Below are 16,605 nucleotides of genomic sequence, written 5' to 3' on the forward strand. Positions count from 1 at the left end.
GTTTATGGTCATCGAATCATTTTGCAAAGTCAGAACCCAGAGCAAGGAGTTCACAGGCTCTGTAGTCCTGACCCAGGAGCTCAAGCTGGGCTCTGTGGAAAGTCCAAACCCCAGCTTGTGCAAAAACCGCACTCCCTAGACGCTCAGAAACAGAGACACATTGGGTGACAAGGGCAGCTTTGCATTTGCATTTGCGTTTCGTGTTTGTGTTAGCAGCAGGATTAATGCTAAACATGTGTTTGAGCAACAGCCTGCAAACTGTTGGAACGTCCTGTATTGTAGTCACGTGGAGGGAACCAAAAGAAGCAAATGTTCGTATTTTAAGGCGCTCTTTCCCGCATAGATTCACTTACATTTTCCCCTGCCGTGTGGTTCTATTTCTTCAGTGACAAGAAGTCAAGCCAGATCCCTTGGTGAAATGTGTGGGTGCGACAAATGTAGGGGAAAGTAAGAGAAAAGGGACTCCCCCACCCCCATTCAGGGTTTGTGGTTGCTCACAGACTTGGGGAGGTGGCCCACAGGCCTCATATTCAGGTACCCTGATTTGCAAAAAAGCAGAAGGTTAACAGCAATTTGTGGTTGTTCACTTGCCATTTATTGTTCTGCACACACACCTCGTGAGCACCAGGTGGCGATGTCCTCTCACAGAGCAACACGAAGGACTTCAAAACACTGGTCACAATGATTTATGTCAGGACATTCACCTTCCCTCTCCCAGGAATCCCCCACTCAAATGCCAGTGAGCACAAACAAGAAAAGGGCACAGGGCCCTCTCCTGTGCTACACGGGGACTGCCCCCTACCCTCTCATGCACACAATCGTGCAATATCAGGACGAGTACTTTCGACCAAGTATAAAACCACAGAGAAATCCAAGTTTTACAAAAAAGGGTCGGGGAGCGGGTATGAAACACAAAGGCACGCACAACCACATATACACAATTAACCTCGAAGGGGCGGGCATCTGACAGTTTGTCCGCAATCCCATCTGTCATCCCTGGAGACTCAAGAGGGAGAAACTAGGCTGCTGGTGCATGAAGGCAAGGCATGGGATTCCCCGCGCGGGCCAGGGGACACAGCAAGAACAGTGGTGGGAAAACATCCTATGTCGGGGGCGGTGGGTGCTCAGGACCTCTGCCGGCAGGGCTCTCGCTGAGCCCGACACTGTGCCTTTCCAGGCTGGCAGGGAGAAGGGGCAAAGGGACGCCCCCCTCTTTCCCAGGCACAGTGTTAGGAAGGAGATTCAAGATCCCTTCTGCCCGGAAAGCCCCGCAAGAAGGGCAGCATGAGGATGTGGTCGCCCTTTCCGAGCATCCTCGCCGGTGGGGGGGGAACTGGGGCACAAACACAGTCAGCATCCCAGGAGGGAAGGCTTGGAGGTATGAAGACTTACTCTCAACGTGGAACTGCCCCCGGCACGCTGCCCGCCTGGCCCCCTCTGAGTCCTCTCCCTTCTTCGCCTGCTGTCCCCTTCCCCTGCATCCCTTCTTCTGCCTCCTGTGGGGAAACCAGCCTCTCCCCGCTGCCCACTGCCAGGTGTCACAGCGTGTTTTCTTTCTCTCCCCACCCGCTCCACAGCTGTGGGTTTCTACCCACCGACCCTCAGTCTGTTTCCTCATCCCTGTGGGTGAGAAGCTCAGCAGACGCTTGGCCCAGGCCTCCCGCTGGAGGCTGAGATGGTCTACGAGGAGGCCCTTCAGTGATGTCTGGTACACGGTAGCCTGGCCAAGGGCACGGGTGTGATATGAAACACCACGGTGACATCCCTTCCACTGAGTTCAGGTGTTTCCTCCCGACTGTGGCAGGAAACTGTGCCCTGTGGTGCGGTGAACTCAGGCCCAATGTTCTGGTCCGCTGGTGCGATAAGATGGCGGCCAGCTGATGGGAGAAACTGGAACTAAGGTGTCAGGAACGGATCCTCCTACCAGGGCTCCCTCTGCTGGAGCCAGTAGCATCCGGACAGCAAATGGGCAGGATGAGGAAAGGCTCAGCACCAGCACATCCCAAGGAACTGAGAGACATCAGGTGAATCCACTGGCCACACCAATATCAAAATGGCTGCGGATGAACAGCAAGCAGCTACGGAGCCAGTCTGCAGGAAAGCCTGGCTTCAGGTTCTAATTTAAGTACCATTTCTGAAGGTTCTTTTGTTTCAATTTTTCTAGCATCGAAAACCTTCTGAATATTATGAAATATATATGGAATATATATACGTCAAACCCCCAAAACATGAGGTATATAAATTCAAATTAGTATCCAGAGGAACTTCCCCCAAACACATAGTTCAAAGAACCCACTTTCAAAGGGGGAGTTGGGTTGCCCTTCTCGATTCCCCCTTCTCTCCTCCCTCACCTCCAATTCATTCCTTAAGGGGAGCAAAAAGCAAGAGGAATGCTGGGGAGGGGACAGAGTCTTGGGACACAACCCAAATGCAGGGTGGACTGGACCATGATGTGATCCCAATCCTGTTAGGAATGAGCTAAAAAGCCTCCCTCCATGCTCTAGGCCAATCTGTAGTAGATGAGGGGCCCAGCACCACCTCTGGGCTCTTATTAGCAAACGTGCATGGAGACAAATCAGAGCCCTCATAGAAACAAGACTGGATAAAATGGTTAGATCCAATCTCCAGAGAGATATAAAAAGGGGTCAGTCCAGCCCTCATCTTACACATCTCCCCAAGCACAGTTCCCTGGGGCAACTGGCAAGATGCGTGATCACTACCATCCAGGTCCACGTTTACTATGGGACAGGTGGGCAAAGGGTGAGAAGAGTCAAGGAACCACAGCCTGGTTGTTTGATCCCTATCAGAACTGGAGTTTGACAGTTGCAAAACAGAATGGGAGAACAGGATGGGACCGTCCACCAGCCTGGCCCAGTGGTGCACACGCACACACACATATATCTGCACAGACACAGATGGCACAGAGCCCAGCGTGGGCTCTACTCACAGTGACTGGATGAAACTCATGGAATCTTTGAGCTGGTCTGGGATGAGTTGGGAAGAAGGCTATGGGCTCCTCTCCCTGAGGACAGTTCAGATGCAAAGTGGGATGCAGACTCTGGTCTGATCAGAGAGGGGCTGGAAACATCATGGGATGCCACCCCTGAGAGGAATCCCAGAGTCCATCCATCCGCACAAGAGAACCGGATGCCTCTTTGGACAGGTCAAAAATTTGAGAAGGGAGGGCCCAGGGAAGCCAAGGACTATTATGGGAGCTGAATGTGCTCCCAGAAGCCTTTGCCTCCCTGACCCTCTTGGCGAGAAGTGCTTCCTCGCTGTACACTGAGGCATCGATTTCTGATGTCACAGCAGTTTAGCGGTTCACCCCTTTGCCCCCCAATCTTGCACAGTGAGAGCTCCTCGCCTCCAGAGGAGGAGAGAAAAGCAGAAACTCCGCTCTCGAAGCAGAGTGGAAGCAGCAAGAAGCCAGCTGAGGTACTAAACCCCAGGCTTCACAAGGCCAGGGTATGGAGTGCTCACGCACTGTCCATACCCTAAGTGTGCTGACCATGCCCCCTATTTAGGGGAGTGGGGGGGTTCTTGCCTACCCAGCACCGAAAACTCCATGGGAATAGACCGAGGATGGCCCTCATCCCATGTCCCCTTTGTGGTGGATGAGGTTTATGAATGACGTCACCTTACTCAATCTCGCTCCCCACCCGTGGCCGAGAGGGATGGGGGATGGGGACAGGACAGAAGGGGAGATGAGGGAGTTGGGAGGGCATGGCACCAACCTCCATCTTGACTCTCCCACTTCCTACCCTGTGGTCCCCACAGCCCTCCCTGGTCCAAAGACCACCCCACCCCCCACCCCCACCCAGCTCAGTCCTTCTCCTGGGCAGTGCTATCCTCAGAAATGCCCTGGGCAGCCAGTTCAGCCAGCACATTATCCAGGTAATTGGCATCTGGGTAGCCATGACCTGTGAGATTAGAGCCAAACTCCGTCTTGTGGTGGACCTCATTCCAGATGACCGTATCTGACTCGCCTGTGGTGCTGGAGGTACCGATGGCAAAGATGAGGCGGCGATCCCAGGCCACAAGCAGCAGCTTCAGCACCTAAGTGAGTCAAGGCAGGAGACCAAAGGTAGACATTGTTAGTAAAAGATGATGCCTTGGGTGGTAGAGTCTTGCCAAGGGTACACCTCTTCTTGCATCACGATGCCCCAAGTGGCACAGTGAAGAGAGAGTTTAGGTGTGGAGTCAGGGAGCCACAAGTTAAGTCTGGGCTCTGTCACCAACAAACTGGGTGAATTTGGACAAATTATGTCATCATTCTGAGCCTTGATTTCCTTACTTACAAAATGGCAATGCTATGACCTGCTAAACGTTACCAGTGCTTTCACAGTCCTGCCAGGCACATGCTACTCAACCAGTGTTAGCTACCAACATCAAGGGTACAAGACAGAACCTAAGAATTCAAGGCACGTATGATCCGAGAGCTTCTGAAGTTGTGCCCTCCCCTACCACCACCCCCACAATGTGGTAGTAGTGCACACACAGCTAAAGACGTGCCATAGTTCCCCAGAGATGGGGCTGAAATGCTGTGACCTCGACCAGGCTATTTCATATTTATTTGCTCACCTAGCCCCTATAACCACACTTTGAGGCAGATGTGGCAGGGGCTATTATCATCTGTGTTTCATAGGTGAGGCTCAGAGAGGTGTTAGGGCTTGCAGAATGTTCTAATTCACCTAAATTTGTAAAACAAAACAAAACAAAAAAAAACATTATTGAGTAAGACAACTGCCTCACACCCTAACCAGCATGAAGAAAGCACCCAATGAAAATGCCCCGGATTCAAAAAAAGAACTACCATGGGACACCTGGGTGACTCAGCCGGTTGAACATCTGACTCCTGATTTTGGCTTGGGTCATGGGATTGAGCCCTGAGACAGGCTTCATGCTCAGCAGGGAGTCTGCTCCTCTCCCTCTCCTTGTTCTCTCCCTCTGTCTCTCTCTAAAAAAACACAAATATTAATAAATCTTTAAAAAACAAAAGAACTACCATCAGCGTGGTTGGAGGTGGGGAATTATAACAGTCACAGCAATAACAACAGCATAGGTTAGAAAGATGATCAACCTTCCCCTGAGTGTTCATTTACAAGCACTGGGTCATTTAGTAGTTCCAACAATCAGATACAATAGGTATTCTCATGAACCCTCCTTCTGCAGATGACGCTCAATAGGATAAGACCTGCCCTGGTCATACAGCCAGTAAGTGCAGAGGGAGGCCTTGACTTTGGACCTGCCTGACTTTCCCGTCCATGGTCTGGATGACTACTCTGTTGACTCTTAGATGCAGATCCATATAGATTTCATGGAGAGAGATGCTTCTGAATTGAGTGTCGGAGGGAGAGGAAGGTGTGAATACGGTTGACGTCTGAGCAACATGGGATTGAACTGTGCAGGTCCACTTATATGCAGTCTTTTTTTTTTTTTTTTTTTACAGTACTATAAAAACTTTTACAATATTTGCAATTTTCTTAATAACATTTTCTTTTGTCTAGCTTACTTTATGGTAAGAATACAGTATATCACATACATAACATACAAAAGATATGTTAATTGACTACCTATGTTATTGACAAGGCGTCTAGTCAACAGTAGGCCTTTAGTGGTCAAGTGTTGGACTTGATTTCAGCTCAGATCATGGTCTCAGGGTCCTGAGATGGAGCCTTGGGTAGGGCTCTGCGCTCAGAGGGGAGTCTGCTTGAAGATTCTTTCCCTCTGCCCCTACCCCCACTCCCTCCCTCTCTCTCTCTCAAATAAATAAATAGATCTTTAAAAAAAAGTTACAGGTAGATATCAACTTCAGGAGGATGGAGGTCAGCATCCCTAACCCCTGAGTTGTTTAAGGGTCAACTGTCTATCAGTAGAAAAGGACACCAAGACACAGTAAATAAATATGAGCCAAAGCATGTATAATTACAACAACATCTGTCACCATGCTGGTATTTTACAAATGCATCTTTCATTTAATTTTTATAACATCCTGTCCATACAGCTAGAAGCTATCACCACTGTTTCATGGATCTGGAAACCAAGACTTCAGAATGCTAATCTTTATGCCAGTCTCTGCATCTGATAAATTGCAAAACTAGGACTCGAACCAAGGCCAGTTTGGCTCCAAAACCCAGGCTCTTATTACCTTGCTGTGCAAGAGCCCAAGGTGAGGGCCCCCGAACAGCAGACAAATGAAAGATAAAGGTGAGGAATTAGTGCAAGGGAAGGCTTAGACCCACACTGTAGCAGGTTCTGTATGCCAAGCTGAGAAGACTGTACACTGTAAAGAAGGAAGGGAAAGATATCGGAAAAATTTTTTGGGTTTTTTTCTACTTTATTTCTTTTCAACAAAAAAGCTTGATATTAGAAACCGCGCTTTAGGATACCTAACTTGGAGGGGGGCGAGGGGCGGGAGCAGCACCTGGGTGACTCAGTCTGTTAAGCATCTGACTCTTGATCTCAGCTCAGGTCTTGATCTCAAGGTCCTGAGTTCTAGCCCTGCAATGGGTCCCATGCTGGGCATGGAGCTTACTTTAAAAAAAGGATACTTAATCTGGTGGCAGGTGAAAGATGAAAGTATTTACTAGGTTAGTGGCGGCAGGATTAGAAAAGGAGTCAAGTGGTTTAGCAGGCAGTTCACAGGGAAACTGCCCCGAGTAGGGTGGTAGCTCAGAGCAAGAGTCCACTAATGTGTCCAGTCTGGGTCCCAGGGATCCTGGGTATGTCATTAACACGAGGAAGGAGGCCTGGAAGAGGAGCAGCTCTTGGCAAGAGGATTCAAGTTTGTTTGATTAATTAATTAATTAATTAATTAATTAATTTTTTAAAAGATTTTCTTTATTTACTCATGAGAGATACAGAGAGAGAGAGAGGCAGAGACACATGCAGAGGGAGAAGCAGGCTCCCTGCAGGGAGTCTGATGTGGGACTCAATCCCAGGACCCCAGGATCACGACCTGAGCCAAAGGCAGACACTCAACCACTGAGCCACCCAGATGCCCCAGGATTCAATTTTTAGCAGTTGGCCTTCACAGTGGACATGTTTAGCCAGCAGTCGGGACTGTCAATCTGGGGCTCAGGTACAGAAGTGTGGCTAATGAGAGCAAGGAGGTAGGACGACTAATCCTGACTCCTAATCTAAGGACCCTGCTCTGGACCCATCTTTATGATGTGGGTGATTTTCTCATTGTTCCAAATTATCTGCTTCCTCCTCTGTAAGAGGAGAACATTTCCATACCCTTTGCCATGTGACCCAAGGGGCCCCTTGTAGGCAGTTCACGCCCTCATTCCTTGCGTGATGCCCATGACTTGCTGGGCTCTGTGAAATGTGAGTAGGAGCATCAAGCTTTCAACGGCAACTCTATTAGCATTGCACCATTCCACTTGGATTCTCTCTTGGTTTGCAGCCCTGTTCCATGGGAAAGGCATACATCACAGAAGGGCTGCTCCTTCAGCCTGGATTCCAGGACATGGAGTCACATGGAGCAGAGTGAGCGGACTCATAGCAGCTCACGAGATATAAACATTTGTTGAAGTCGGCCTCGGAGACTGAGGCTGTTTGTTATACAGCATGACCTGGAGAAAGCTAGCTAAAATCCATCTCTTACCCAGCATTGCCCCTAGCACCCCACAAGAAGGGACCCAACACCCCCCTAGACTAGTAGTTCTTATCCTTTTTGAGATTAGGGAAGGTTTTTGAAAATCCAATGATTTTCTGCCCTTAGCCACAGAAAAATGAACATAAAAACTTTATTCTAATTTTACAATTTACAGAACTACTGAAGTGTGACCATGAATCACTGGGAATCCAGAAAGCCACTGATTTTTCCCTCTGCCTTTTAGGACAGTTATGGAATACAAAAATACACTAAAAAAATAATCTCCTGCAAATTAAGATCCCTGCCCTAGAGCCATGCCTCTGAAGCTTTAACCTGCTGTCAGATCACTGGGATCTTGTTAAAATGAAGTAGGTTCTAAGGTTCTGCATTTCTACCAAGCTTCTAGGTGTTGCTACTGGTTCTGGTCCTGGGACCAGCTGCTAAGCAGCAAAGCCCGATAGAAGGGATCCTAAAATAGATGAATTATTGCCAGTAATATCCAGGTGAGGAAAAAACCCTGCCCCCATCACCCTGCAAGAGAAAAGAATTCTAATCATAGCCCCCCTAACCTAGGGTTACTCAAATACGATCCTGTTACCATGTGCATCTAGAATAAAAAGAGACCCAGCACGGCAGGAAGCAAAACTTGGGGCCCTGTCAGAGCTGTAAATCCTCCCCCACCCCACCCAGACTCCAGCTCTTACTTTCCTCCCTTTCTCGCTGTCCGGGAGGTAACAGTGTCGTGGGAAGCCACGGGCGCTGAAACTCTTCCCAGGATTCGGGTGTTCTGGCCCCTGAAAGCAGAAAGACAGACAGCGAGAGGCATTTTTCAAAATATTTTTAACAAAGGGGTGCAGACCATGAGCAACTCAAATAATGATGACAATAATAATGCTCACAGTGTCTAGACACAGAACAGATCCCAACTGTGGGAGTGGCGGTTTCACACATGCACTGTGGAGTGCATGGCCTGGGCTTGGATTCCAAGCTGCCCCCTCCCAGACGTGTTGGCTGGAGCCCTCTCCTGGGGCGTGGGTCTCCATGCCTTAAACAGGGAGGGTATGAATGTTAAGTGTGCTTGGCCCCGGTGCACAGTATGAGCACATCATCACCCGTCAGCTATGCTGGCTCTTTTGTTTTACAACGACAGCGACAGGGGTTCCAGGGCTTCTCCAAAGGCTTGGCTGAAACTTAAGCCTAGATTTCCTGGGGCACATGGTGAACTGCTTACCTCTGAACTACTCAGAATAACAAAAGTGCTTCTGAGCCAGGAGCCCTGCAATCCCCTTTATCCGTCTGTCCATCCACTAATGGACATTTAGATTTCCTCCCAGCCTCGGCTCTTGGGAATAACGCTGCACTGGATGTGCCTCGGCTCTTGTGAATAATGCGAAATAATGCTGCACTGAACGTGGCTGTGCAGCAATCCCCCAAGCAGGCAAGCAGTCCCAGGCTGCTTGGGTGGGAAAGAAACTGAAGCAGAACTCGGCCGGGAGCCAGGCATCCTGATCAGGGTCCAGAAAGGGTCCACAGGCCCCCTGAGAAACTCGGGGAAAAGGGAGGGACTTTCTCCCAGTACCACGGCACTTCCATCCCCCCAACCCCTCCCCATCCCCACTCAAATGTTTGTGATTTCTGAGCATCTCTGATCAGGGATGGGTCTGTGGAACCCTTTGGAAAACCCCTTCTAGGTGAAACCAATATAATAATGATAAAAGCACAAACTCCCCAATCTCAGTTTCTCCCCCAGGGAACCATTCTCAGAAGTGAAGGCAGAGATTCAAGTTCTCCACCTGTCGGGGAACCCCGAGCCCCTGCAGTCCCTAGGCTCTCTGAGGACAGGGAGTGATGTGGCACTGGGTGTCCACCTGCCGACCATCGGGGCCGAGTGCACAGAGTGGCTGTCCTGACCCACAGAGCTGCATTTCCCTTGACACAAGCTTGGATTTTCTTTTTTTTTTTTTTTTTTTTTCAAGCTTGGATTTTCAAACCGGAGGTGCCATGGGCACCTCTACCCCCAGTACCCCCATCTTTCCTCAAACCCGGAGGCAAAGAGCCTCCTGCCAAATAGCTGCCTCTCCCCCAGTCCCATTCTCTCGGACTTCAGTCTGTTGTACTTGCCGCCCTGGCCACTGGCTTTCTCCCGTCTCCCTTATGGTCAGTCGTGTCCCTACCATCCCAACTGGCTGCCTCCAATCATCCCAGGAGTCTCAGAGGCCCCCACATCCAACCAGATCTCCACTCTCCCTTGTTGCCAGCGCCTCCCGTGTTCAGGCTCCATGACCGGAGTGGTCTCCTAACTGGCCTATCAGGTCACCCCTCGTTCTTCTCCCGGGTTGACCTTCCTGAAGCGCATTCCCAACCACACACCTTTCCATGATGCTAGTCATGCCCAGCAGCTTCCCAGAACTCCCCACAGCCTGAAAAAGTTAAAACCCTCCGAGAGTTGGCGTCCTTCCAGGGCCTGGCCATAGTCCTCCTTCACTGTCAAGTCTTCTACAACCTTCACGTGCCCTCTTTCCTCCCATCCTCCACTTTTGCAAGTCGCAAACCCCAAATTAAACCCTTCCTTGTGGGCCTCCAACACCCCCACTTCCTCTCTGCTATAGTTCCACTGTGTCCTCCCACTAAAAATGCTCTCCTCCATTTCTTCATGGCTCTCCAGGCTCTCCTACCATGTGCCCTGAAGCCAGAAAGGCTCCTCCAACCCTCCCAGACAGACAGACAGACAGACATAAGCCCTCTTCCTTATCCTGACAGGTAGTAAACTCAAGGACTGCCAGTGACCAGCTACTGAGCACCTGAGCATGTTGCCCAGTACCACAGTCTCCACATACAAATGTGGTCTCTGATCCTTACAAAACTCCTGCACAGGAGGCTCCCAGCTGCACCGATAAAGAAACTGAGCTCAGCCAGGTCAAGTGGTTGTCCAAAGTCCCAGCCAATAAAGAGTCAGCCAGCAGTCAGAACCCAGGTCTATCACCCTTTGGAGACCTTGTGTGGCCTCCCACCATATTTATCAGTGGTGCACACCACACCTTGCTCTATAGTTTAGTTGATATGTATTTATTTATTTTCCCTGACTGGATGGTAAGACCCTCCAGGAAGAACCATGTTTTTTATTGAACTCTTTTACAGATTCTCACACCCTCTTGTTTTCTTTCTTCCACATGACTTACCACTAGGTGGAAGTACCTTGGTTGTGCATTTATGTATTGGCTTCCTTATCCCACTACAATAGGGACTTCAGGGGAGCATCATTGTTTCTCCAGCACCTAGAAAATGCCCGGCCCATAATCCATCTTCCAGTGTATAAGGGGTGCCGGGGTGGCTCAGTCAGTTAAGCATCTGACTTCAGCTCAGGTCATGATCTAGGGGTCCTGGGATCAGGCCCTGCATGGGGGGCTACCTACTTAGTGGTAGGTAAGGGCCCATGGCCCCCCTTTCTCCCTGTCCCTACTCTCAGTCTCTCTCCCAAATAAATAAAATCTTTTAAAAAAAAGAATAAAAGACAAAATGGAAGAAGGCAAGGAGGAGGGAGGAAGGAAGGGTGAACTAATAAATATTTGCCAAATAAATGAAGCCAGTAAGTACCCTAGATCATTTAGGAAAAGCTGCAATGTGTGCAGGAAGGAACACATTTGTATTTACTGGTAGGAATGTTGCTCCATTGGTTCCTTAGGACTGTCTTTCAAAGAATCAAAAGAGGAGAGAAATGCCTCCAAAAATCAAAGCCAAGGAACATTTATCAAATTGTAAAATGCAAATATGACTTGACAAAGAAATTCTACTTCTGGAAAATTATTCTACAGATGTACTCACACGCATTCAAGGGTATTCATTACAGCATTATTTGTTGTGGCAAAGGATTGGAAACAATCCATGTATATGCCCATCAAATGGAGACTGCAGAATATAAATCATGGTACATTTATACGATGGGTTATCACCCAGAGCTGAGCAGGAATGAGGAAGATACACAGACATGGGAAGATCTACGAACTACATTGTTAATTGAAAAATGCAGGATGCAGAACAGTATATCTAACATGTCATCCTTTGTGCACAAAGGGGCGGAAACGATCTTTACTGCACAGGCAGAGACAATCCTGGGGGACACATATGACAGTGAGAACAATGGCAGAGGCTGGGCACAGGAGGTGAGACTGTGTAGATGCGAGAAAGGAAACTTTTCATAGCACAAAATTCTCTTAGCCCTTTCAGGCTGCTGTAACCAAATACCACAGACAGGGTGGCTCAAACAACAGAAATGTGTTTCTCACAAGTTCCAAAGGCTGGGCCATCCACGGTGCCAGCTGAGCTGGTGTCCAGTGGGCACCCACTTCCTGGTTCACAGACAGCTGTCTTTTCCCTGTGGCCTCAATGCAGGAAGTGGAGAGGGGCGGCCCTAGGAGGTGGGGGTGCTCTGGGACAAGGGCACCAATCCCGTTCCTGAGGGCTCCACCACACAACATGTGCAATTTCATTGGCTTCCCACCTGGAAAGGAACTACTTGTACTTGGGGTTTTGCTCACCTCTGATGTACACGGTACGTAGGCAAGACCTTGGATGTAGGCTTTATAGAGTTAGTAATGCTGGAATCGGTGAGACTTTGGGCACTATCAGAACAGAATGTATATTACATGCAAGAAGGACAGGAAGGGATGGAATGCTAGAAACTGAAAGTCTGTGTCCCTCTGAAATGAATGGGTTGAAATCTAACCTCCGAGGTAATGGTATTTGGAGGTGAGGCCTTGGGTGGGTGACAAGGTGAGCCCTCACGAATGGGGTTAGTGCCCGCATGAAAGAGACCCCCTGAGAGCTCCCTCACCCTTTCTGCCATTAGGACACAGCCAAAAGACATTTATGAACTGGGAAACAGACCCTTACCAGTGAATCTGCCACCACCCGGACCTTAGACTCCTCAGCCAGTAGAACAGTGAGAAATAAATTTCTGTTGTTTCAAAGCCACCCAGTCTGTGGTATTTGGTTATAGCAGCCCAAACGGATTAAGACACACATATCACCTGCAAACATTTAAACTATAAAAACAAAACAAAACAAAGTAGCCAGTGGCTGAGAGTGAGCTCACCTGAATGCCGGGAGGGATGCTGTAGATGATACGGATGGTTTTGCAGTCGGGGTGGCCAGGCAGGGAGTGAGGGATGAGGTGGTACTCCATCTTTCCTGGGGGCTGGGTGCCTGTCTTCACTCCATAAATGGTCTTACACGTGGGACACTGCAGACTCCCATCCTGATGGGACGAGGAACAGCCAGGTTGGGAAACAGTTTTAGAAAGTACCTCCCCACCCAATGCTGGAAGGAAACACAGGTAAAGGGACCAGAGGAATAAAACACACCCAAATAAGTAAATTCCACAACTCAGCTCCACGTTGGGGGATGTTAGACAGATCCTACCCTGGAAAGGGAGACCAGCTCATTCGGGCAGGTTCAATCATTATTTAACTGCTGAGTATCAATGAATGGGATAGACAACAAAGCACTAGGGAGCAGCTCCCGTTGAAATGTCAAGCATCACAACCCCTGAGGAGCTTGAAATAAAGATACCTGGACCCCAGGTCACCACATTGGGTTGGGGGGGGGGTGTTGGGGGAGTGGCTACAGAACAAAGTGGTTAAGAATAAGAACTCTGAAGTCCAACTGCCTGGATTTGATTCTCAGCACTGCCATGGACTTGCTGTGTGACCCTGGGCAAATTAACCTCTCTGGGTCCTTTTTTGTCCTTTTTTTTATTTTTTGACATAACAAGAAAAATTATAGTATCTATCTCACTGGGTTATTGGAAGGATTAAATTACATAACCCACAGAAAGTGTCAAGCCCTACGTGGTTTATCTAAACGTCATTTGTACTTTAACAATTTCTAAAAAAAAAAAAAAAAAAAATTCTGTGGTAAGTCTAGTGTCCATACAGGTTTGGAAACCACTGCTCAGAAAAGAGAAAGCAGGTGGCATGTGTTGGAGTAGATGAAGCTGACTTTTAAGAAAATGATCCTAAAGAAGAGCTGTGAATTGGCTTCCAAGGAGGGAGGATAAGTTCTGCACACACAGTGAAGGAGGGAGTGAGCGCTCGTTATAGCATCTTAATAAACCTTACAGCAGCGTTTATGTCTTCTTTATTTAGGTCTTACCTGATAATGGCTAAAATGGAACATTAGCCTTATTATTATTATTTGTTAAAGATTTTATTTATTTATTCATAAGAGACACAGAGAGAGAGGCAGAGACATAAGCAGAGGGAGAAACAGTCTCCCTTGCAGGGAGCCCGATGCGGAACTCGATCCCAGGACCTCGGGGTCATGACCTGAGCCCAAGGCAGACACTCAACTGCTGAGCCACCCAGGTGCCCCAGCCTTATTATTAGCCTTAAAAACGATTCCCTTCTACGGTAAGGAGAACCGAGGCACAGCACAGTTAATGGACTGGCCGCTCGTTTAGGCGAGGGGCCCAGTACGTATAAACCCCGCAGCTCCGCACTGCACCAAGGTGGCTGTGTTGGGGGTGGGGGAGAGAAACATAAGAGGCGGTAGCTTCACAGTGGGGGCCCAGTGAGTCGCAGCCTGACTGGGTGGGAGGAGACCTTGTTCCCAAGCTTTCCAGAAGAAAGTGGGTGAGAAGGAAGGCGTGGGTAGGGAGTAACGTGTGCAGACACCTCTGTCGCACAGCCTGGACAGGAGCTCTCCAGTACATCTGCCCCATCTCAGGAGGACAGACATCCTCTGCGAAGCTGTCTAGGGACTTGTCAACGAGTCTCTATGAATTTAAAAGACTAACTTGTATCCAGGGCAATGGAGACAGTTACTTCATGTGGTCAATGAACGGGAACCCAAGGCTGGAGTCAAGAACTAGGGTCCTGCTCACTGCTCTAGCTTTAACTTGTTTCATGACCTTGGGTGTGAATCACTTCATTTTTCTCTGGGCACTTTTGTTCCCCACTCTGTGCAAAGAAAATTTAAAATGCATGCTTCAAAGTATTGGTGTAAAAAGAATAAAGGATAGCATCTTGAGAAATATCTCTGAAGCCCCATGGAAATAAATGCAAAGAGGTGCTAGATTATTCCCGAAAACAGTCATCAAAAAGGGAATGAATGGGCTCAAAACCCCTCTCAGTCCAAAATAACCTCTAAAATGCGAAGTCCCAGTGAGACCTTTTAACCTAGGGTTGGGAAAGTGAGCACCAGATGCAGACAGGCAGCATCCATCAACAACTAAGCATAAACTCTCTGAGTCAGAGAAATATCCCAAGGTCTGCGCTATGGGAACTGAAATCATAGGGCAATATAAAGATGAAGGGGGAAAAATTACAGCTCTAATATCAAGGAGATAGTAATTTGAATAATAATCGTGATCATACCCTGTAAAGTAGGTATTGTTTTATTTCCATTTCCAGATGGAAAATGAAATCTCAGACAGATTGAAAACCTTGCCCAAGGTCATTCCATGACCAAGCCAGGGTTCAAGCTTGGGTCTGCTGCCTCTCCTGCCTCTACTTTTTCCCACAGCAGGAGAAGTACGGAGCAGCCTTCAAAAGCCAGACTTTTATGGCAGAGGGATCAGTAAGAAGCTGGGGACAGCAGGGAAATCTCAGACTCTGATGCAATCCAAGCTGGGTCTGGAGAAGCAAGCAGGATTTGAATTCATGGAGATAGGTGAGTGATGGTTATTCCAGGCACAGCAAAGAACAGGAGAAAAGTGGCTTTTTAGTGAAAGCTTGGACAGTGTCAGGAGACAGTTATCATCTAAGGAGGCTCCCCGGGTTCCTGGGAACCAGCCCAATGGAGGAATACCAATCCACCATCAATAATGGACAAGACAAGCATCACGAACAGCCTTCTCTCCTCCAACAGTGGGCTTCAAACGGGCTACCAGGGGTATTTTGGCAACAGTCTCTAATACCTCTGAAGGGGCAGTTAAGGGCATTTTGAAATTGTTCAAAGAAAATGAATTATAACTAAAAATCTAAACTAAACTAAACCAAAAAACTAGCCCTGGATAAGGAAGGCTGATTTGGGAAATCTACCTACACAGGTAGTAATGAATGCCACCGTGGACCCATGTCATGGACCCAGGCATGGACCCAAGGACCCATTCCAGACCCTTCGGAGACTGGAAGGCTACACCTCTCAGACCATCACACCCAGTGTAGAGATTCGGAGCAGTTGGCTAAGACTGGTTTGGCCAACATTATAATTTTGTGGAGGCCTGATCTTGCTGAGAACAGTCAAGATCATCAGTCCTGGGGCACCTGGGTGGTTCAGTGGTTGAGCATCTGCCTTTGACTCAGGGCGTGATCCCGGAATACCAGGATTGAGTCCCGCATCGGGCTCCCTGCAGGGAGCCTGCTTCTCCCTCTGCCCGTGTCTCTGCCTCTCTTTCTGTGTCCCTCGTGAATAAATAAATAAAATCTTTAAAAAAAAAAATCATCAGTCCACCTACCCTGGGGTGCCTCTGAGGCTCCCCAAATCACCTGGGCTTAACCCCAAGAGGGCCTTTACACTCTTCCTCCTGCAGGACCCTGCATGGGTGGTGGCAGCAGCCCCAAAGGCTGGCACTAACCTTGTTGCCGTTGTTGTACATGGCAACCAGGCAGTATATGTGGTAGATGTGGCCGCATCTGGACAGCTTTCCCACCAGGTCAGGCTTGACCGTTGGCTGCAGGCCCTTGTAACCCGAGGGGGCCGTGAGACGCTCCATACAGATGGTGCAGTCCTGGGGGTGGGAGAGGACAGAGCAGAGAGGCCATCAGCTCTCAACCCGGCCTGGGAGGCTGGAGCATCTTCGCGGTGATTCCTGTATGATCGGAGGTCAGGTGCGCAGTCACTGCTACTCTTCTAGAAAGCCCACAAACTGAGGGATATATGCATACATGCCTTTGGGAATCTAAATATAGCTTCATCTCACTTTACACAACAGAACAATTGTGAAAATAATTGCTGGGGCTGATGCGTGCTACGTGGGGCTCACCAATAAAGCTGTAGTGTCCTCT

General features: G+C 48.8%; 1 protein-coding gene across 1 annotated transcript in view; it reads right to left on the bottom strand.

The window, feature by feature from the left end:
* Nucleotides 1-572: 572 nt before the first annotated feature.
* Nucleotides 573-16,605, bottom strand: part of DTX4 (deltex E3 ubiquitin ligase 4) — a 35,496-nt gene continuing 19,463 nt past the window's right edge. The window contains exons 6-9 of the mRNA XM_041774231.1: nt 16,176-16,328; nt 12,693-12,854; nt 8,305-8,394; nt 573-4,056 (exon numbers count right to left, since the gene is read on the bottom strand). Of these exons, the coding sequence (XP_041630165.1) occupies nt 3,823-4,056; nt 8,305-8,394; nt 12,693-12,854; nt 16,176-16,328 (639 nt within the window). The 3' untranslated portion in view covers nt 573-3,822. The remainder of the gene's footprint in view (nt 4,057-8,304; nt 8,395-12,692; nt 12,855-16,175; nt 16,329-16,605) is intronic.

The sequence above is a fragment of the Vulpes lagopus genome, chromosome 11, assembly GCF_018345385.1.
Source record: "Vulpes lagopus strain Blue_001 chromosome 11, ASM1834538v1, whole genome shotgun sequence".
NCBI lineage: Eukaryota > Metazoa > Chordata > Mammalia > Carnivora > Canidae > Vulpes > Vulpes lagopus.